Source organism: Leiobunum rupestre, chromosome 6 (assembly GCF_980474605.1).
Source record: "Leiobunum rupestre chromosome 6, qqLeiRupe1.1.hap1, whole genome shotgun sequence".
Lineage (NCBI taxonomy): Eukaryota > Metazoa > Arthropoda > Arachnida > Opiliones > Sclerosomatidae > Leiobunum > Leiobunum rupestre.
In genome coordinates this window covers 44,574,320-44,598,275 of record NC_143389.1, presented here as the reverse complement: position 1 = coordinate 44,598,275, position 23,956 = coordinate 44,574,320, and the positions used below count along the sequence as shown (strand labels likewise).

At 38.7% G+C, this 23,956-nt stretch overlaps 1 protein-coding gene and 1 long non-coding RNA gene across 5 annotated transcripts; one reads left to right on the top strand and one right to left on the bottom strand.

Annotated features, from left to right (window-relative positions):
* Positions 1-8,384: 8,384 nt before the first annotated feature.
* On the top strand, positions 8,385-11,186 carry LOC149941117 (uncharacterized). 4 transcript variants are annotated; one of them, XR_016481250.1, is made up of 10 exons: positions 8,385-8,431; positions 8,536-8,597; positions 8,690-8,903; positions 8,965-9,241; positions 9,312-9,738; positions 9,831-9,993; positions 10,069-10,190; positions 10,280-10,382; positions 10,456-10,563; positions 10,624-11,186. It is a non-coding gene; the product is annotated as an uncharacterized LOC149941117 (long non-coding RNA). The 4 variants fall into 4 exon arrangements; XR_016481251.1 differs by having other exon boundaries at positions 9,816-9,993; XR_016481249.1 differs by having other exon boundaries at positions 9,312-9,849; positions 9,924-9,993.
* Positions 11,187-16,425: 5,239 nt separating this feature from the next.
* On the bottom strand, positions 16,426-18,868 carry LOC149941116 (uncharacterized). The gene is made up of 4 exons (XM_090179418.1): positions 18,787-18,868; positions 18,120-18,394; positions 17,152-18,040; positions 16,426-16,448 (listed from the first exon to the last, which is right to left on the bottom strand). The coding sequence occupies exons 1-4, from the start codon at positions 18,866-18,868 to the stop codon at positions 16,426-16,428; spliced, it is 1,269 nt and encodes a 422-aa protein (XP_090035544.1).
* Positions 18,869-23,956: the final 5,088 nt, after the last annotated feature.

Below are 23,956 nucleotides of genomic sequence, written 5' to 3'. Positions count from 1 at the left end.
CTTAATCAGTCGAGAAAACGTTTAAAATAAATTACGAAGTAATGACGACCAGACCAACATAAGTGTAAGCGCACGATGTATACAACTCGATAAAAATAGATATATTATAACGCAGTCAAGCAATAAATTAGTTCAAATACTTAGAAATCAAGCAATAGAAAATATAATATCAAAAAGCGCAACACCTTACCATTCACAAATACGATTTTTCACGTTATTATAATGAAACCGGATAAGCTTTTGGGCATGACTTACGCTCTGAAAGGTTCCTCTAAGACTGGACGATTTTGCGGGTAAAAGGAAATAAACTTAAAAAATAGTAGATACAAATATAAGACAGAAAAAACCAACAATACCATAGATTGGACAAACAAGATTAAATCAACATAATTTAATTCGTAAAAAAAACCAGATTAGGCCTTCATAAATTCATTCATAAAAAAATTCAAGACTTTATTACCTATTATGCTTACGATGAGTGTCTTATTTTCAGTGAAGCTAAGCAGCTATCGGTGGTTCTGTGATAGAGCGCTCGACTGCCAAGCCGAATGACCTGGGTTCGGAACCTGGATGGCGCTTTTGTTTAGAGAAAACGCTAAATTAGAATTTCTTCGATGCAATAATTTCAATTTCAATTCTATTTCAATTAAACCAAAATTTCGTACTCTATTAAATACGCTTCCGATAGAGCTGAAGGTCTAATTCTCAATGAAGCGTAACAAGTATCGGTGGTTCTGTGGTAGAGCGTCCGCCTGTCAAGCAGGAGGTCTCGGGTTCAAATCCAGCTCGATATGATCGCAAATTGACACGAAGACGAATATCGTGCACAGCTGGTGGAAACCCTGCAATTGGATGTTGAGAGGTTGCCATAACACTCAGCACTCGATCCGTCCCAAAAGTCAAGAATAAGAAGAAGTTGGAGAAAAAACGCGCATACATACATACGTACAAAACACAAACACCACAAACACATTATTTTGAGATAATGCGTACGCAATGATTACACTTTGCTTCACAAATGCGTACGCGTTCGCAGGAAACACACACAGACACACAGACACGGTGATTGTAAAACCCCTCCTAGGTTACATAGTACCCTCGGAGAGGTAACAAGTTGGCAAGCCAAAATATACCTCTCCTCGGAAGAATTGTCCCTAGTGGTATTAATTTCTCGAGATAACCCTTAAAGATATATCTCCGCAATTTAGAGTTATTTGTTAAAAATATTAACCCATTTCTATCCCGCCCGGTATAAAATTTTAATTATAATTAAAATAATTGAGACGAAACGACCAATTTTAATTTATTCAGAATATCATAAGTTAAGTAGTTACAACAGTAAGTTAGACTATAACAATGCACAATTGAATTAAACCCTTTTACAGAACAAGTTTATCAGTTAAATATAATACGAAGCAAATTTTAATGAAATATCTACAGAGGCTTTTTGGAATTACTCGCTTACGAAATACTTGCCGCATCTTTAACGCTCATTTTATTTCAACACTCGCCCTTGATGAAGATACCGTAGATATCTGGTAGTGGACGACTCGTTCACTTCCTGTTGACGTTGTGACGCATACCACATGAAAAAGACCAATGCCGTCCAATTTCCAATATCATATAATGACTCGCACACCCAAGAAATCATTGACTGCGTTAGAAATCGTAGATATCCAAATATCCACACCAAATGTATTTACAAGAAGCAAAAACCTTACCATCAACAAAGCACAGAGAGCCACTTGACTAACCGCCAGCTTTTAAAGCAATTAACGTTAAATTATCTCCTTTGAATTAACAGAACTATATATAGGTCGTTAAGAAAGTGGACCACCCACAGGGTCTACCCTTTAACCCTCTAATCTCGGCTGACTGCGCTAAAACAAGATTTAACCTTTAAAAAATACCAGATTAGGCCTTCATAAATTCATTAATAAAAAAAGACTTTATTACCTATTATGCTTTCGATGCCTGTCTTAATTTCAGTGAATCTAAGCAGCTATCGGTGGTTCTGTGGTAGAGCGCTTGACTGCCAAGCCGAATGGTCTGGGTTCGAAACCTGGGTGGCGCATTTGTTTTTAATCAATAGAGAAACGCTAAATTAGAATTTCTTCGATGCAATAATTTCAATTTCAATTCTATTTCAATTAAACCAAAATTTCGTACTCTATTAAATACGCTTCCGATAAAGCTGAAGGTCTAATTTTCAATAAGGCGTAACAAGTGTCGGTGGTTCTGTGGTAGAACGTCCGCCTGTCAATCAGGAGGTCTCGGGTTCAAATCCCGCCCGATGCGATCGCAAATTGATACTAAGACGAATACCGTGTACAACTGGTGGAAACCCTGCCATTGGACGTTGAGAGGTAGCATTACACTCAGCACTCGGTCCGTCCCAAAGTCATTAAGAAGAAGTTGGAGAGAAAACGCCCATATAAACACAACAGACTCAACATGCACATCCATCAGAACACAAACACAACAAATTCAACACTCACAACCTACGCATAAACATTACAAAAACCGTAATACACCAAACCGTCACGACGGTGAGCGAAAAAACACCATCCAAACCAAACCGCAAATGCATCCGTTAACGCTCACCGTCACACGGTGGTTTTGCCAACCCTTTGAGAAACTGCGTACGCAGTGATTACACTTTGCACCGAAAATGCGAACGCGTTCGCAGTCCTGACAGACAGACACACCCACAGACCCACCCACAGACCCACCCACAGACAGACACGGTCGTTGTATAACCCCTCCTAGGGGACTTTGTCCCCTCGGAGAGGTAAAAATGGAAAGACGTGAAAAAATGGCTGATACAGCATGTATCCAGTAGCAAGCACAAAAATAGCACAGTCCTGTGGACGAATACAAAGATTGTGTCAGCTGGAAGGACCCAATCTGTAGCTAATCTCATAAAAGTTCGGAGAAAGTCGGATGTTTTGGAAAATAGGAACCATCTCAAGTATATAATTTTAGCGGCTTCATATCTAGCTCGGCAAAGTTTGGCTTCGAATTGAAACCATTGCTAAACAGAATGTGGAGAGGTTAGCAGCTGCAGAAGCTCAAGGTTTGTGAAAACGAATGCATTCAATCTCATTCCTTCGTTTTACTGCTCACTGAAAAGTTACTTTGGGCAGGCTATTCACTATCGCAAGAATTACAAAATTCATTTGTTGATTACTTATCTGCCATTCATCTCCTACAATCCACCAAAAACGATCTGATGGCATTTTGAAACAATTACTCTTGGAATGCAATTGTAAAAGAAACTAATGAAATTGGAGCTCCAATTTATAATTTCACTGAACGACTCCCACTATAGGCCACAGCGGGCTCAATTGGTGTCGAAGAAATTATCTGATTATTATTTTATGTCAGTAATTGGTAAGAAGAACTTGAAGGTTGCAGGGAAGGCCCAATATACCGATGATGCAAATTCAAAGCGTGCCTGAGTCCTTTTGGAGTGTGTAGACATTTTTCTATCTGAAATCGAGGCACGATTCATAATTAACTGTAGTGTTCTTGATGTAATCTGTTATCAATTATGGTTTTTATACATAGATTGTTTTTATCTATACCTATTCATGTATAACCTGTTTTTATTACATAAACTAAGCACTCGTTTACTCACAATCACTGAGTCGTGTTCATTATTTATCTCGGCAATGATACGCTATTAAAGAAGCTGCCTTGGCTAGGGTGGAAGACTACGATACCACAGTTCTAAAGAGTGTTTCGGCGTTCAATCCAAGTGCAAATAATTTTTCAACGAACTTGTGAAACTATATCCCACTTGCGGTATCGATACAATAGTGCTTCACACACAACTGATTTCAGCATAGTCTTTTATCCAATCATTGTATAAAGATAAAGATACGTCGTTGACCATTTACGAAGTTCGAACATGCTTGAGTCATAATCCACTTGGTTTCAGGGAGCTTTTAAAAGCAATTGACCTAGTTCTGAAATTCCCGGTAACCTCAGTTGAGAACGAGCGATTTTTTAGTAGCATGAAACGAGCATAAACTTACCTCCAAAACCGATGTGGAGAGCAACGTCTCATTGATCGGCTGGTCATTGCATGCCTCCAAGAAGACGCCAAAAATGTTAACATTGACGCAGTAATTAGTGATTTTGGCCATATGTTTTAGCTTTGAAAATTTTATGTTTATTGTGTAAATAAATAGTTAATCTTTTCAACACTTAATTTATAATTTATATTAATTTAATTGAAAACCTTTGTGTGGATTTATGACCGAAATCTTTGGTGTTCCCTCGATAGTTTAATTAAACTTAAACTGATATATTAACCAAAATGGGGCTTGGACCTGTCGATTAACATCTCACCACGAGTGTTAACCCTTTTTAGGACACTACTGTTGAAAGCACGCTCAAAGGATATGTGACAATTGCTAGTGATTGGTTTTGTTCTATCTATTATCCCGAAAATCACTAGCAATTAACTATTTCGATTAAAAATGCAAAAAAAATATTAAATTTGACGCGCTTTTGCCCTTTAAAAAAAACCTGTTTTCCCCGGACAGTCAAGTTCTACCCCTTCTTGAAAAATCCTAAAATGACGTCCCTGATTCTTTTTCTACAGGAAATCAAGACAAAAGCTAATCTTTGTGATTTTGGAAAGCTTCGTGGCTCGTTGATATGGTCGCGCTAGAGGATGTACAGACGGACCACCCAACAACCAAATAAGATGGAGGGAGCTAGAACAAAAGGTCGTTCAACCCTATAAAATCGGAGTCCGTCTGCAAAAGCTCGAGTCGGTCGTCTAGGTGATATGCCCGTGGACCGAGACTGCAAAAGTCCGGCCCTGTGTGAAAAGCCTCCTTTTCCCCAGACGGTGACCAAGCCGCTCACCACAGTTATCCGTCTATCCACCCGACTACATCACGCGCTGTTATTTTCTGTACTATATATTTTGCAACAATAATAAACATCGTATTTATATTATGACCGATCCATGGCTCTTACATTACCACGCAACTTTATAATGCACCATAGCGACGGTGGGAATTAAAAAGAACGGTCTTCGCTAGAAAGTCTTTTACAAGAGTAATCTAACGATCATTGTTGCCATATATATAAGCCGAGCGGAAGAAAGCTTTGATATGCATGCCTCTGCCTTGACCTTACCCTCTAATGGAATTTTATCTTTAACTACACTAGTAGAACCACCATTACCAGTTGATTCTATTCGAGCTACATATTCATCTTTCTGAGGTGTTAACAGTTGAATTTCAAACAGAAACATTAATAGATCATATATATATATCACACCCACATAGAATAATAGAAAGTGGTATTATACCCTGTGGAGGCTCAGATCACGATATAATATATTGCCTAAGGAAAAAATAAGAGGCATGAACATAGATCAGTTTGTAGAATCTCTAAGAAACTCACTGGACAAGTTTGAAGTGGAAAATACCGACCATGGAGTCGAAGAACTGGAAGTGAACATACGAAAACAGCTTGATATTTTTGCACCAATGAAAAATATTTGGAAAACCGCAAAAACACCCCCATGGCTGACAAATGCAATCAAACACCTGATGCACATGGGATGTTTTAAAAAGAAAATGCCATAGGAACTCAGGACTCTATGAGCAATACAAATCACTACGCAACCGAATAAATAATTTGATAGAACAGGATAAAAATAATTACTTCAAAAAGCAACTAAAGAATACCGGAAGTACCACAAAAATCTGAAAAGTACTCAAACCTTATCTCAAACCAAGAATCTCCCAAGTAACCTCACTGCAAATCAACAGCACTATAATTAGCAATCCAAAGGATATAGCAATGCACTTTAATGAACATTTTATAAATAATCAAGCAACTAACCCACAAACTTCTAATATTAATCCATTAATCCTAACTGCGAATAATAACAATAAATTCTCATTTAAAGACGTCAGTGAAGATACAGTATTTAAAATGCTCAAAACTCTACCATCAAGTAAAGCCACAGGCACAGATGGGCTACCAGTTTCACTTATTAAAGGCATAGCAATCATAATTACCCCAGCACTGACTCGTATTATAAACAACTCACTCCAAACTGGACATTTTCCATCAAGATGGAAAGATGCCAAAGTTATACCAATATACAAAGCAGGTGACCATAACAATCTAAGCAACTATAGAGGAATCTCGATCCTTCAATCACTATCCAAAACCCTAGAGAGAAGCGCCTATGAGCAACTCATGGATTATGGTATTGTGAATAACATGTTCTATAAAATGCAATCTGGGTTCCTACCAGGACATTCAACGCAATGAAGCATATTAAATCTACACTATAGGATAATACAATTTCTGGAGACCGGAAAATATGTTGCGGTTGCTTTTCTAGACATGTCTAAAGCTTTTGACAGCGTCAATCACGATCTACTGCTCTAATTATTAGAGAAGAACGGCGACAATCCTAAAGTTCTCAATACATCCACGCTAATTGAATATGCAGATGATGACGCACTAATAAATGCCAATGAGCACCTTTATCAAGCTATGAACGATTTAGAGATGGACATTATAAAATTAAAGGATATTTTGGAATCTAAAGGATTAATGCTTAATACAAAGAAATCTGCCCTTATGATATTTTCCCCAAATAAAAAGAAAAGAGAAGCAGCAATCAATATAACAGTTACCGAATATAGGAATTAAAAGAGTCGCCACTTTTAAATACTTGGGTATATACCTTGATGACCGATTTAACTGGATTAATCATATTGAATATACATTCACCAAAGTGAAACAAAAACAATGGATCTATAAAGCATTTCTAAATAGTTTGAATAAACATACACTAAATATTTTATACGACGCTCTTGTCCAATCCGTCTTCGACTATGGTGACATATTTTATAATAACGCCTCCATCACCTCACTGAAAAAACTTCAAACTCTACAAAACAATAGTGTGAGATCAATCCTCGGAAAACCAATGCATTCCTCAGCAACTGTAGCAAGAAAGGAATTAGGGTGGATGAACCTCCAACAAAGGGCGAAGTATCACACGCTAATACTAATGTTTAACATATATAACAAAAAATGCCCGGAATATATCTGGGAACTATTTGAACCATTAATAAATCCAAAACATTCTTATGGAACCAGAGGAAGTGAAACAAACTTCAACAGTCATAAAAGGACTACCTCTCTGAGCGATAAAAGTATAAAAACTGTCGCTACTAACTTATGGAATGCTATGGACATTAGATTAAAAACCCAGAAGTCATTTAATATCTTTAAAGCTGACCCAAAAAAATATATTTTAACTTTATAAATTATTTTATTTAAAGTATTTATATTCAATGTGGTTTTACACCTGTAATTTATTTTTTTTTAAACAGTCATTATGACTGATCGAGAATATCCTGTATTAAAGCTTTTTATTATTATTATTATTATTATCTGGCTGTCGAGCTCGTCCATCATTGCCACTGACTCGTCGATATTCCCCTACATAAACGTCACTGCCTCCACCTCACAATGCCTACTCATCTCTACCACATCGACTATCACATTTTTCTCGTGGTAGAAGCTCTCCCCCGCTGTACCTTTTGTTTGTGGTAGATGTCATCCCTTTCGCACTTGCCCCGCGCATAACAAGATATGTTGCTTGCAGTTTATATATAAATCTGGATTACTTCAATGACAATACCAGTTCGGACTATAGATATAAGAAATGTATATAAAGGTCTAAATAAAAAATTTGAACTGAGGTGAATACGGAGGTGACACCTAGCAGAAAACCTCAATTTCTGCGTGTCGATATACTAAGGCGCCTTCGGTCGGTGAAGTGTAAAGTTAAAAAATAAAAATGATGGTATTGCGATTAATAATTCCTAGGCTAGGATATTTGTTTATCACAAGTTTTTTCTCTGTAAGTTTAATATAAATTTAAAGTTTTTCGAATATTTAAAGAAAGAACAGAAATTTGAAAGGTAAATATATGAGGTTTTAATATATGCAAATTAATTAAGCCAAGGTATAGTAAACTTTGTTTTTTAAGTTTTAAAGAAATAATTCTAGTAGCACTGCAGTAAAAAATTCGGTTATTACTGGCCTTGAAATAAGATGAGTTTTGAAAACTTGTGCCTAATCGCTTTCCCCTTCAATTCCAAATTCTTATTTTTTGCTAATTTGTGAAGTCTGACTTTAGTATACAAGTTAACAACTTTCTAGATTAGACTTATTCTATGATGTTCGATGCTTACTTCAGCATCAAACATATGTTCATGGAGGTCTGGAAAAATATCCATACCTACAATCTTTCACAGATCAGAAAGCTCAATGGCTAGAGATATTTTATTGCATGCCATTGTTGCTGTGACGTTTTGACGAATGCAAGATTCTGTTAAACGGCATATTTCATGTACGCTTCTTGAAGGAGAATGTAAGCCGCCATTGTCTTTCATTTGTGTAAATCTTGAATGCCTATTGTAGGCGTAATTGTGTTTGTTTGGTGTATCTTCAAGAGCTTGTAAACAAATTATACAGCTAATGGTTTTCATAAGACGAGAAACAACGAAGCCAGCCATTTAAAAAACTGCATTATCTCTGTAAATATTGGAATTCTCCCGATTTATATGAAATTCGTTTATTTCTTCTTCTTGATCTTGGACCTCTTTCACTGATGTTAATTGTATTTCAGAAATATCTTCTACATAACGCTGCGTACTACAAAGATTGGGAATTTCAGTTTCGTCAAGGGTTGTGCCATTTCCAGTCAGAGTTGGAGTAAGGCAGGTTGCTAAAGATCTTTTGTAAGCACCCTCAAACTGCTTTGTTGTTGGGTTATTATTCCAACCCCCTTTTCCACGCATGGTATTAAAAATAATTCCAAGTGGTCTTGGGATAATTTGTAGGTAAGTAAATAACTATGGAAGGAATTTAAAATTAGAGTTAGTATTTATCTTTTTTTTTCAGGAAATATTACTTCAGTTGAAGGTTTGGTGACATAATATATTTCTTAGAAATCTCCAATATACTGGTGATAGAAATTGCCAACCCTAAGGGACCCGTTTTTCGTTTACCTTTCACTAGAAGATTCCCTTCTATGTCCTTCAAGTTTAAAAGCATCTCTTTTGTTTTTTCCAAAGACATGGATGTAAGTCGAAATTTGTCCTTTCTAATTGGAGATTTATATCCTTTAGGAAAAGGAGATCTGGAATTTAGGATGTCAAAACACCTAAGGAAAATAAAAGTAAGTAACAATTCAGAGAAATAACACAAGTTATCAGAGTACCTATCAATTGATTCTATGAATTTGACAGTTGGAAGGCAACCTTGGAAAGCTGGTTCACCAGTATCCAACAAAAATGTCAATGCTTTGGCGACAGAACTACTGAGCACTTGTACAGCCAGCTTTACTTTCATCTTTTGGGTTTTCCAATAGATGAGAAATTTTGTTAATTTGTTTCCAAGAGTTAAACCTTCCTTGGTTTGAATTCTTTCAAGAGATTTGACAAACTTCCAGTCCATTTCCTATAATAATAAGTGGAAATAGAAATTTTATCATAAATTAATTTTAATTATTTAAACAGATCAACTTTACCTCGTCTCTCAAGCCATCGTATATCCTTATGAAATCTGAGAAAAGGTTACGGAGAAGTTTTATCATGTGACATACGTCGAGGATAAGGAAAACTATATCATCGGGATTTCCAGGGTTAGGAAAACTTCAAGAGCTTCAGGATCCAGGTTTGCACCTAACATTTTTGCCATAGTCAAGTTGCTGCTTAAACCATCGCACACTAAAGCAATGCATTTCACACCAGTTTCATGAATTCTAGAAAAACATTCCTAGACTAAGTTTGTCAATAACCAGCCTGGAGTACCATGTACGAAGAAATAGCCTAATGATATTTTCCAACTTCCATTGACAGCTACCAACATAAAAACAAGTGCAGAAGAAGCTATGGTTTTTTCCTCTTGGGCATTATCGGATACTTTTCCGTAATTTACGAAACCAGTAAATTTATCCCCACTCCAGGCAACATGCTTCCTAATAGACATTTCGTCTATATCTAGTGCTGCAAATACTGGATAATCATGTTTCTGAGCCTCTTGTCTCAAAAACTCAAAACTCTGACAAGTGAACCGTGCTCCACCATCAACCTGATTTGACCACTCTCTGATGGTATTTTCATGGGGTAAACAAAAATGTTTACGTAAAAATACGTAAGCTTTCGGATAATAAAAATGTAAGGTTAATGCAAATTGCCTAATTTCATCAGAGTAGGGTTTCTTTTTCTGTTTATTTGAACCAAGTTCGCTAAGCTCTTTCAACAAGGCTTTCGATGTTGAGGAAAAGTTGTCATTGATGACTACAAGATGTTCTTTTAGTAATAAATTATTATCTTCAAGACCTTTAAGTAACTCTTGTAAATTTGTGATTTTTTCATCTCTTCTGGCAAGCTTTTCTGTGGCACTTCTGAGCTTTTTTGACATAGTGTCTTGTTTTTCTTCCAACTCTTCAATCTTCCTTTTCATTGATCTAATCAACGTTTCAGGGTCCTCACTATGGTAATTATGATTCAACTAAAGTAATAAATTATAAATATTAAAGTATCACTCTATCCGTAGATCAGTAAAAGAAAACTTTCATCAATGTAATATAGAACTTACCAAAATGTCCTCAATTTCACCTGAAGTATTGGTAATTGTACTCTTTTCAAGACTTGAGTCTGATGTCAAGCCAGAGGAGTGAAGCAGTTCATCATTGTGTACGGAAACCTAATAACACCTTTATTTTTCTCCGCTAGTTTTGTTATTAAAAAAATTTACACAAAATATATCGAAACCGAGTTCTGTTCGTCATCCAAGTCAATAGAAGAGTCTTTATAAACCGAAGAAGGGTCAGAAAATGAATCTTCTAAACTGTGGAAGTTTAGATTAACCAGTTGGTCACTAAAACTAGGAGGCTATTCTGTCATTCCGTGGTGTTCTTGGTAAAACTGTACGTTAATTGTACCGCAAGACTCCGAAACCGATGCGCCAGTGAAGTGTAACTCAACTGAATCTCTGTTTTGATCATCGTTCATTACACAATCGATACTACCGAAACATTTCTGCAATAAACATGTAGATAATTAGACTTTTCGGTACTATTCGAACTTACGCGTAAAGCAGTGTGATCAAAATTCGTACTTGGTGTTTCAAATAATTTCTTTAGGTAAAATAAAAATTGTTACTTTGATACCAATTTTTTTTATTATTCTTTATAAACCTCAGTTGGAATGCTGTCTTTTAAAAGGCACCGTTTGCCATTTTGAATTTGTATGTTACTTGCCAAGAAATGGTCACTACAAACATAATCAGATTTAGATGGGTTCCAGTTTTCGCGGTTAATGGCATTTATCCACTTCGAAAGGGTTTTTGGTTTTGAAAACGGAAACCTATAAAAAGTTAGATAAAGGTTGTAGAATTACAGGCTTATACCAAAAAAAAATAATTTGCTTATACCTATGAGACGAAACATTTTTTGCATTTTTTACATTGTTTTTGCAATGTTTAATAACACAGTAAACTCCCACCCTTTTAAATGAAAATTATCAAAATTATACTAATAATATAACATTTTGAAGGTTTAAAACATTTTTTCAAAAACGCATCTTTAGCCCTAACTTGAATATCGAGCGGTTTTTTTGGATAAAAATGCAATAACTCACCGACAGAGGGCGCCTTATCCGAAAGTTTAAGTGAGCCTCCCTGATTTAAAAGGGACCAAATTCGGAGTGGAAAAGTGAACTGAACTGAACTGCAGAAAAAAATCGAGCTTCTGCTAGGTGTCAATCCAGTTATTTTCGTTAGGCTTAGACTATTCGCCGTGGGTCTATCCTATTTATTATGTCTATGGTTCGGACACTTATGCCCATTACACTCTTCACCACCTCTTTCATTATTAATACACATCTGGTGATATGTATTCTTAAAGGGGAATTGTCACCACCCTAAAATTGGTTAAAAACCATTAGGGGTTATACAAAAAATTTCATGTTAATATTTCCAGTATTTGATTTATTATTAGCAATCAAATTTCGTGTTTTATCCCCCCGACTCGAGAATCTCAGAACCGCTTGGTCAAACCTAACTGCAGCGCCATCTCGTGAACGAAATATTATTTTCCCCGGTTTTATCATTTTTCGGTCGGAACTGTCGTCTGCCACGACATTCTCCTTTCTCCTTGGCTTTTTAACCGAGTTATATTCGTAGATTGTAGTTTATCGTGTTTTTTAAAATGCCTTACACGCCGCCCTTTCTCAAATTTTTGCCGCTTCATTCTTTTGGCGCTGTACGTAGATTCAACCGCGATTTCTGAAATTTTTGGAGCCGTTTGATATAGGTTGCGGAAAAAGTAGCGTAACTTTTTAAATACTTTTCCAATAACTATAAAATTTCAGGGACATAATCATTAATATATTTTCTAAAAACCTCGTAAATTTTGGTTTTGGTGAAAATTCCCCTTTAACGGTGACTCGTCTCAGCGCTTTCTTTACTCGCCTAAAGACTATCATCAATAAAAATTACCTCAAGAATTTACCTGCTGGTCTACGGAATCTCCAGTTTCAAACGATCCTTATCACGACATGGACTCTTTTCACCGCATAATTGACGGTCAATTCAATAACAACTACACCCCCGGGGAGAATGGATCACACCGATTATAATAAAAAAAATCACATTTCCTTAAAAATTGATGTTTTTAATCCAGCATCCTTTTATCAACAATTTAGCAACCACCCCCACCCATGCGAACACAAAACCGTGTTCTGGCATACACAGGAGAGCAGGTTGATAATAACGAAATTGTTGTGCCAATAACTTACAAATTGTTAGTAGAACTCACCGTTGCTCATTCTACATCACGACTTTAAAAACTGTCCTCGAATTGAATCACGGACAAAATTTATTTTTGTAGATCATTAAGCCAGTAATTGAACCTAACCAGTTGTTTCATGCTTTAGTAACAGTGCCAGAACCAGATGGAACCATACAAGTAATCACACAAGTACACATACGACTACTAATGCTACTATACTGAAAGGCAAGAACCTATTTCAGTTGATGTATTACGTAAAAAATCCAGGAGACTACAACAAAGAAATACCACTGGAAGAGGCAGCCAATGGAGGACTCATCATTCGGCATCACCAATACGTAACAATAATAGACAATATCAACATCATCAACAACATACATGATCAGCGTCAGCTTCAAGATTGTAATGCGAAATATATTAGTTATTTCAATTTAGCTGAACATTAAAATAATTCAATAGCAGACAAAATTAACTTAATTCAAATTCAGACAAAATTAACTTAATTTAAATTCAGACAAAATTAACTTAATTCAAATTCAGACAAAATTAACTTAATTCAAATTTAGACAAAACACCCAATTTAAACTTTAACCAAATTAAAGCCTTTTCTTTGGAAATATTCGCTGGTCGAGTATTAGGCCTACAGTATTGTTAGTTTGCTTCCAGGAATTTCCCGATGAGGGGAAGGGCCCGTCCCTTCATCGCGGGTTTTCTATAGTTTCCGTTTCTTTCGTTTCCTGCGATGGGTTTAGCCAGTAGTCCTGTCGCTTACAATTATCCCCCCCCCTTTTTACTCTTAACTCCGAAGTGTCCAAACGGGTGAGAGGTTGATAGGCGCAGTTGTATAGGGATTTAAAAAGTGTAATTTTCCATTCCGTTATTGTAAATGTTAAAATGTTTGTGGCCCGGGGTTTTCCCCAACACGAGAAACACGGGCGCGAGTCGTAGATACTTGGGAAACTTTTTGAAACGTTTTGGGCGCGAAGGACGTCACGAGGTCCAAGGGAAGGTGATAAAAAGACCTGGTTCCCGCCAAAAAAAAACAGACTCAGAGAGATATCGACATAGCGAGATATGGGATAGTTCGTGACCACCATTCTCCAAGTGAACGAGAAAAGTTTTATTTATACACGTTAGTTTCGGCACCGAAAAGGGTTAACGCGGTAAAAGGACGAAGTGATAATGTCGCAGTTAATTCGCTTTCCACGCGCCACGGTCTCCGTATCAATGAGTGTACGCGTACGACCCACGTCTTGATGTTCAACGCAGCCACGTATGGACGAACGCCGAGATCAGATGGACCTATTGATAAAATCCTAAGTATCGTTTCAAACTTCGCCAATACGGCAACCGTAAATGTGCCCTAAACACACCTTGTGGTGCTTAACTTCGTGTCGGCCCTTCAGGCTAATTAATTTCTTTATTGCGCAAAAGTTTTAGAATGCACTGGCCAGAATGCAAGATTGTATTATTTTAATTTTAAGTTAGCTTCTCTGTTTTTTTCAGGATTAATTTTAAGTTAGCTTAACAGTATGTTGGTTAGGATTCAGTTGTTTAATCATATTAATAAATAATTTAGTGTCTTTAGTAATCTCTAATCCGTTTGGTTATTTCTTACACCCTTTGAATAAAACCCCTAGACAATTTAATGATAATTTATTATAAACAAACCCCTAGACACCTTATTAATATTTTCAGGACCCTCGCTAACCCCATCATAGAAATTACGCGAGTACCCGGGCAAATTAATTTAATTGTAGCAGTAATTAACTATTCCCTGAATATTTTTAACGCTACAAGATACGGACAACGGAATAACGACTAGACTCCAGTATGTAATCGATGCGGTACTACACATCCTTATCGCACTTGTCCAGCTACCTATCCAAGATGCAAAGGACGTAATCATTTTACACAGCGTTGCCAATCCGTTTATATGATGTACGAAGAGGAAGACTTAATGCATCAAGATGTTAATACCAGTGATGAAGATCAGCCATTGTATAACTTGCAAGAGGAACAATATGATGAACATGGTGCTGACAACCATTACGATATGGACCCATTTTACATAATTCTATTAACACTTCAAGCCAATAAAGGTACAACACAGGATGTATGGCTGACCCCATTGCATCTACGACAACTGCGTACCACTTTCAAGATCGACACAGGGTCACAGATCAATGTCATCCCAGCATCCACGTATCGACAACTGAAAAACCCACCTAAATTAATACGACCACAACGTCGAGTGATGGCTTATAACCAGATTCAAGTGCCAATGTTGGGCATTGACAACATCTTATGTAAGTCTACAAAAGTGTCGATGGTTTTACAATTCTACGTGACAACGCTCAAGACAGTTGCTATCATTAGTGCGAAATATTCTGTTCGACTAAATCTTGATATCTCGGAAGAAATACCTAGACTAAATACCTGTAAGCAGCCGAATATGGCACATACAGTTCACAGTATGGAACTCAAAGAGTTGAAGGGATTTTACAAGTCAACTAACACACCAAGTACTTTAATAGAGGAATTCAAAGACTGCTTTGGAGCGGCTGGATGCCTTCCAGGTTATCATGAATTAAAATTGAAAGCTTATTCAATCCCGAAAATAGCGGCACCAAGATCTATCCCTCAGGCCTTTAGACAACCATTAAAACACGAACTGGAAAGGATGGTAAAGTTAAATATAATTAAACCCATCACAGAACCAACGGAATGGGTTCATCCCATAGTAATTGTTCCTAAACCTGATGGGTCCATCCGACTCTGTTTGGATCCTAGAAAGTTGAATCAAGCATTGAAAAGAGAACATACCAAAATTCCCACGTGTCAAGAAATCTTCAGTATTTTACATGGACGTAAAATATTTACTGTACTTGATGTTACATCTGCATTTTGGCAAATCAAATTAAATGAAGCAAGCTCTAAATTATGCACTTTCTCTACACCATATGGACGCTATTGCTTCCTACGTTTGCCATATGGGATTGCCTCTGAAATATTTCAAAGACACATATGCAACAAGCCTTTGAAGGCATACCCAACTTAGACATATCCACTGATGACATGCTCATGTCAACTGAAAGTAAAATTAATCATAATGCCCTTTTACGAGCATTTTTAACAAGACCAAGACAAAAGGGCATCACTTTTGGAAAGAAGAAAATGCAACTAGCCCAAACTAACGTTAAATTTCTGGGACATCATGTATCAGAGAAGGTTATCAAAATTAATGAAACTAGAATAAAAGCAATACAAGCAATGCTACCGCCATCTACTAAGAAGGAATTACAAAGTTTTCTTGGAGTCGTAAATTACTTAAGCAAATTCATACCGCAACATTCAGATAAAACGTCAAATTTAAGAAGTATCTTGAAGAAGACACTAGAATTTGTTTCGGACGATAATGCTCAACGCTGTTTCCAAACATTGAAACAAGAAATTAACAAAGCTGCAGTATAATCATTTTATGATCAACATATCAATGTCGTGACAGCTGATGCAAGCCAGAAAGGATTGGGTGTTGTGTTATTGCAAGATGGCCATCCTGTACATTACATATCAACATCACTGAATGCTACACAACAACAATATGCACAAATAGAAAAGGAACTACTCGAAATTGTTCATGTGTTAGAACATTTAAAATATTACATCAGGGGAACATCAATCATTGTACATACTGATCATAAGCCCCTTCTCGCAGTCATACGCACAGTGGCGCCGCCAGCGGTAGGCACAAGTAGGCACGTGCCTTAGTGCCTACGTTGAAAAATTTTGGGCCTACTTAGGGGGCTTCCATTTTAAGAACTATAGGCCTACTTTAGGCCTCCAATTTACGAAAAAGGTGCCTTCTTGGGCCCTAAAATTCATTGAAAGATGACTATAGTTGACTACCAGTTTTTTTTATTCCTGAACGGCCGGTAATCTTTGCTTTCCACTTTAGAAAACAAGCCCCCTCAGGGGCACCCTCTAGCCTAAAAAGGGTAGGTAAAGCGGTGTTAACATTCCTAGTTTATTTGTAAAGGGGAATCATTGTAATTCGGGGGAAAAACAGCTGCTTCCATAAGCCGCACACGGTATCGTAAAACATAAAAATTACCTCGGACCTTAGCACCCCTCCACCTCGTGGCAAGTTCAAAGAGCAAAATGCCACCCTCCCCCCAAAAAAAGCAAATCGAGAAAGGAGGCCCCGCACCTGACACCTGTTCGTCCGAAATCTACCGTGTTGTCAAGAATGTCGTTTGTTGATACCCACAACTCTGTCTCCCCTGCATTACTTATGAAACTTATCTTTTCTTCCAGTGGTGGGATTTCTTCTAGGTCAGTTACCACGTAGCCATCCCGGATATACGGGTTACTATTAGATAAGTGTGCTGACATATATTCTTTATCTTGTTTATCATATACGGTTATACGCTTTTTCTCAATGACTGTTGAAAAACCCGACTCATCTACTTTCCTTGCAGACAGTAGATTTCTGGTATACTTTGGTACATATATAACATTCCTCAGGTAAACTAGATTCTCAGTGCCGAGACATTTCACCATTATTGCAATATCTCCTGTTCCGAAAGCTTTTGCAGTTCCCTGCGCAATGTCAATCGGTGAATCCATTTCAGTATAGTTATAAAACCATTCTTTTCGGTTGCAGAAATGGTGCGTTGCTGCAGAATCATATGCAAACGTGTCTCTCTCGCTGATTGCCACCATACATGTTGCAGACGCAAAAAAGGATTGGGCTACGCTTCTTCTATTCCGGGTATCACGACCTTTAGTCTGTTGGGTATAAACTCTACGGTTAGAATTACTTCTTTGATCAAGTCGGCAATCTTGTGCCTTATGTCCCCGTCCATTACAATTTGAGCAAGTTACTCCCTCACGGTTAACTGGGCATTCACGAGAAATATGACCCATCCTATGGCAAGTAAAACATTCAGGTCCCCTCGGTTGGGATGGACCTCTTTTAAAATTTCTTTTGTTAGATCTTGCTCTTGATGAGAAACTAGAATGATTATGTAACTCAACAGACTCTTCCAAAGAAACCTGTTTATGTCGCTCATATTCTGAGATTAATAGTAGTTTAACATTCTTTGGTGTGAATTCTTTATCGTCCAATGGTGCAATGCATATGCTCGTACTACAGTATTTTCGTACTGTGGTGGTAACCTGTGAATTAGTTGATATGCAATTTCATCATTGCCTAATTTTTTCCAGCCTTTTCCAATTGGTCGGCAGTACTAATGACTCTGGCTAGGTACGCAGACATTGATTCTGGAGGGCTATATTTCAAACTAAGAAATTCTGACCGCAATGCCGCAATGCGTGCGCTTGACTTGGGTTCGTGGGTATCAGATAAGATATCCCAAGCTTCTTTGGCAGTGTCACAATTTCCAATAATTTTCTTATGTTGATTATCAACAGCTAAATAAATTCTAGAAAGGGCTTTCTGTTTCCTATCTATGGATCTTGCCTTCTCTTCGGGTTTAACTCCTTCACCAGTTGGTTCAATGTCTGATCCATCTATAATTCCCCATAGACTATATTCACATAACACCATCTTCATATCTGCCTTCCATTGACTATAATTCTCATCATTAAGCTTGTCAAAAGTGAAACTAGTTGCCAAAGATGACTAATGTCTGCCCTCCACCATATTAGATTTTTCGTCTATTTTTTAAGCCTTGGCCTTAATGTCAAAATTCCAAAAACAAAATATTCTATGTACTTTCCTTTAATCTTCTTTGCTTTTAACCACGCTCTGCTACCATGTTGGAAAGTAGGTGGATAAATCAAACATGATTTACTTAAACTGGTTTATTATTGTATTTAATTAAGGTTAAAGTTTAAAAATACTATACATATTTACAAGTTTCATTTAGTGACCACTAAGGCCTATGTTCTGGGTAATTTACTTGGGGAAGCTAATTCATCACACCCTGTCAGCTGAAATTCTGCTTGACAAGTCCCGCACTTAATAAAAGGAGCATTAGTCATCTCTAATGTGAAAATGTCGCCACTAGATTGCGCCACCATAGGGTTAATGATTATGAGGTTGAAAGGTTCCCATGTTATTTTCAATGGAAAAATCCCAAATCATGATGTCAAAAACGTTTTCGGTTGCCATGGCAAAACGAAAGAACGTTGCAATTTTTCCCTTGCAAGTTTTTTAAGGTTCATGGAGGTGTAAACTATACCCGAGTTTGAACAAAATCAGTGATTATCACCTCGGGTCGTCTCCTTGTAAGAGCGGTGTCACTCGGTACATCCTAGGTAAAATTTCACTAAGGGGGGTGTTACTAGGTATGATCTCGAAAATCAATAATTATCTTAAAAATATCGCTAATTGGTTCACTCTAAATTGGCTCACCCTTAATATCGAAAAAATCGGAGTATTTAGTTTTTTTCTAATCGTGGTAAGTTCATTGACTTTTCTTCATCCAAGATAATTATCCATAATATAGAGCTTAATAGAGTCAATAATTATAAGTCCCTTGGGGTCTGGCTCGATAGCCAACTAACGTTCAATAAACATTCCAAAATAGTCTTCAAAAATTAGCCAGAGTATTTGGAATTCTTTATCTCTTATTCGGAATTCCGAAGGTGGACGACGCGAGCGAGGATGAGTCATCTCAACCTTCCCCAGCAGCGATGGCCCAAAACAACGAGATAAATCTTTGAAGTAAAGGGAAAGGCTGTTAGAACCAGTCTCGTAATTTCTTAACAATATGGAATCGCGGTTTAGCTCAATACCGCTAACTATAATCTTTCACCTCCTTCAAAAATATATTTTCAACTTGCATTATTTGACCCCAACCAAGGATTATTTTTCTAAAAACTGTATTTTGTCTATTTTTAAAATGATTGATTTTGATTGTTAAATGGTTATATTTTATGAGCTCTGATATCTGCAACTCGCCAGAAAATTTTTATCGTAGTCCGGTTTTGCCAAAAAAAAAACACAAAAAAATAACCTACATTTTCTACTAGCTGGCGAAATTATATAGACGCTAATATGCCAGTTTCGGGCAATCTCGGCCCCTATAAACGCTACGTTTAAAATTTCCTTAATGAGATATTTATAATTATTTCTCAAATTATTTGATCTTATACCTCGTGTTTTTAAAATTTGTGAAGCCTGGAAATTGTCGGCTTATGTCTAAACCATGTACGAGAGTCAAACTGTAAAATACCCTTTATTAATAATAATATATATTTACCAACGATAACAAATCATGGCAACTAAACTTTCTCTAGAAGAGAGAATAGAGAAGATTCGACTGGTTAGGTCGGTGTCCGTAACCGAGGGAGTTAGTCCAGTGTCCCGACTTCCCTTATATAGCGGGTCCCTCGGATGACGCTACCGGTCTCCAGCCTAATTGGCTGGAGAAGAAAGCCCGCCAAGAAATCGTTGCGGACTCACTGTGTTGCAATAGTAAGCGTCACCTGTAACTTTACCCCGCTCTTAACCCTTCGGGTCAGGGGTCGCCACTTTCGGAGAATTCCGAAGGTGGACGACGCGAGTTAGGATGAGTCATCCCTACCTTCCCCAGCAGCGATGGCCCAAAACAACGAGATAACTCTCTGAAGTAAAGGGAAAGGCTGTTAGGGACAAAGCCCGCATTTGCGGATGCAAATGCGGGCTTTACACACCCCCACCCAAAAATTAGGCGTTGGGTGTGAGTTCAAGGCGGTCCATAGCGTCGAGAAAGTGCTAGTCGCCGCTATCGAGGGAAGAGACGTCGTTATCTCCCAAAAACAAAGTGTCCAGATCCATCGTGACGACGGATCCTGACACTCGGGGGGGTAAGACTGGGGCAGGGGTGGCGCCAAGCTCAGCGACCGGAATCGGCTCGACTGACTTGGCAGCGGGAGCCCCCTGCACCATAGGGACAGCTACCGAAGGATACACCCTCGGAGCTACTTTCCCCACAGTACATCCCTGGAATACATTGGGAGTGGGGCTTCCCACTACCCCAAGCATCTGCTGCTTGGGCCACCGGGCGGCACTGAAATAGGTCAACAGGCCAACGTCCATCGGTGCCACCCAAGTAGCCACGGTCCTCGACATCCGTTGAGGGGGCGTATGTCTGGCCTCAGTGGACGCCGGTGATGCTGTTGCGGAGTGGGCGGAGTGGGCGGCCTGCCCCCTTGATCCTTGGGCGGTATGCCTTAAGGGTCCTCCTAAGGCCGTCTGCCTTGTGGTTTGGGCTGGTTGCCCTCCTCTCGACAGGGCGGTCTGTCCCGGTGTTCCTTGGGCCGTCTGCCCATTCTGGCGTCCCCGGGTAGCAAGGCCTCTGGTGGAGGCGGCTGCTCCCCGTACCGACCGGCGAGATCGGGATCGACCTCCCCGATCCTGGTTACAATTGCTAAAAGATGGTGCGAATGCGCAACAATCTTCCGCCAAAATTACGTACAATTCAAGGTATCTCAAATTCCTCGCAATAAGTTAGACCCCACCCAAAAAGTGTTACTAGGCGTTTGCCTTTGAACGCAGATTGTAGTGATGCTTAGGGGGGTCTACAGCGCTCTCACCCCTTCTACGCCGTCTCTTCCTCTTGGGACGAGAGAGGGTTTCCTTCTTCTCGTCCGGCGTTTCCGCCCCCTCCCGGTTTCGTCACACGGAGGGTCATCTCCTTGCCACGGCGGGGTGAAAGTCTTCAGCTGGGACACGTGCGTTACTCCGATGAAATCACCGGAGTTCGGGTCCCCCAGCCGATATGTCAAAGGAGTCGTCCTTTCCTGCACTACAAACGGCCCCTCAAACTTATCTCCCAACGAAGCCATGATACCACGACTCACGTCGGAAAGAAGATGAGTTTTGCGCAATACGAGGTCTCCACGTTTGTAGAAAACAGCTCGATGACGCTTGTCGTAGTGCAGTTTTTGCGTGAGCTTAAAATCCTGTAAATTCAAGCGTGCATGGTCGATTGCATCATGCAGCCTAATTTTCAATTTCTCGGCGTACGTGCCTGCGCTTCGATTACCGGAAGTATTTCCTGGTATCAACTCCCAATCCAGGGGTGCGCGAAGTTCAAAGCAGCGGGCGAATATCTCGCCTGAACGCAAAGCAAAGCCTAATTCTGGGAGACGGGCGTCCCTATTCATCCGCTCAGTCAGATTTGCCTGAGCGTGATAAGGGGCCGTCGTCTTAGGGCGTATGCCGAAATCCGAACAGGCCCTTTTGAACTTTTTACTAGAAAATACGGATGCATTCAGTAGCGGCGCTAAGGTTTTTTCACAGGTGGGCTAATTATTTTGTGGCCCCTAAGAATTTTGTGGCCCTTAGCGGGAACCTTGGATTGACCATATTTCGGAAAAGTGGTGAAATCGAAAAAAACCCAAAATTTTCCAGGAAGCGAGAAGAGCAAGGTCGTTTTATTGTTGCGGCTCTCGTCGCGTTTTGTGGACCCCCTACTGACCTTGTATCTGACCTGGAGGGGACACGTGCATGCCTGGGATATTTCCCTAAATTCCCATAAGCCCCTTTCTTTTCAACTTTATCTCAATTTCCGCTACCTTCCTCCCGAATCCATATGTTTATGGTCTACTACCTTTTTGAGTAAACAAATTGATTTGGAAAGATTTTTTCCAGAAAAAAGGTTTCTTGGCAATAAAACAAATTTCTAGAGATAATGAAAATTCATAAATTAAAATATGTGGCCTCTTAATTATGAATATGTGGCCCTTTTAATATAAATATGTGGCCCCTCTCAGAAATGCAGGGGGGGCTAAAGCCCACTTCAGCCCACCCTTAGCGCCGCTACTGGATGCATTATCAGTTATAACCTGTCGTGGGAATCCTTATCGACAGAAAACTTCGTACATTTTCTCCCATATTTTCTCAGTAGTCATTTTCCTAAGCGGGTAGAGTTCTGCCCACTTTGCAAAATGATCTACTATGACGAGTAGGCACTAATTTCCCTTGGCGCTTCGAGTGTAGGGACCCATTAAATCAGCGTTTACCAATTCAAAAGGCCTTTCACTGGGGACGCCAGAGAGTAACCCGGGGTTTTAACTGCTGGGATGGCTTACTTTTCTGGCACACCCCGCAACCCCTCACATACTTAATAACGTCCCGCTTCGTCCCCGACCACGTCACTCTGATTTTCAAACGTTTAAACGTCTTGTAAACCCCCTGGTGGCCGGCAAGCGCATCGTCATGAAAATACTTAATTAATGGTGCAAATGCGTGCTTTACAAATTTTACCTCTATTGTATACTTGGTTTTTATTTAATTTTGTTTATGTAAATGTTTATTTTCGTTACTCTGTTTTTTCATTTATACTCCTGGGGAATAAGTCGCTTTCTGACTTAGCCTCACCCTTCAATCTGAAACATACCTGGTTGAACTAGAAATAAACTTGAAGTCACTTAGAAGTATTTCAATACGGCCATATTAAAAGGTGGGTAAAAATGGCGACCCACCCAGCAAAATTTTTATTTATATGAAAGACCAATAAGAAACTACTATTTCGTTACAAATCGTCTGAAACGCAGACGATTTTAAACCAAAAACAGGAACTACGCAAGACAGGAAATTCATCTCCATATAAATTCAAATTTCGTGGTGGGTCGACATTTTTTAACAATTTTAATATAGTCGTATAAGGGAAAGACACTAGGTACGACGTCCGCAATACATTATCAATTATCAGCCCAGATTGCGCGTTAATTTAAAAGTACAAGCGCTAATTTTTGATATTAGAAGTTGATAGCCCTGTAAGTGGACGTCTGTTTTTTTTTGCTCCGTCTGATTTGGACCTTTTCTAATACTTTCAAGGATTATTTAGTAACTATTTTCAAATTTGTCAGTTTCTCTAGCGTTTAAGTATTCTTGCTACAGTTTAAATCGAATATTTGTGAGTCCTGTTCTGCCACATTCTTGCTTAGCCTTTCGTCCACGTGTTTCGAACGGCGTGAACTCCTCCCTATAACCAAGCCTTCACGTTTTAGGCGATAGATGCATTGCCCTTCTACTCTATGTGATGCCCGCTGGCCGTGATGAGGGAAAGTGTGTACACTGCTTCCATCGTGATCCACCTAAATCTATAGCATCTGGAAAATTAACTCACTAGATCTCCT

Coding starts and splice junctions, on each gene's coding strand:
- LOC149941116 (XM_090179418.1), bottom strand. CDS start 18,868: ATGACTAATGCTCCTTTTATTAAGTGCGGGACTTGTCAAGCAGAATTT. Junction 18,395..18,786: donor TGATGAATTAGCTTCCCCAA/GTAAATTACCCA, acceptor GGGGAATTATAG/ATGGATCAGACATTGAACCA. Junction 18,041..18,119: donor TGTCTGCGTACCTAGCCAGA/GTCATTAGTACT, acceptor ACTAATTCACAG/GTTACCACCACAGTACGAAA.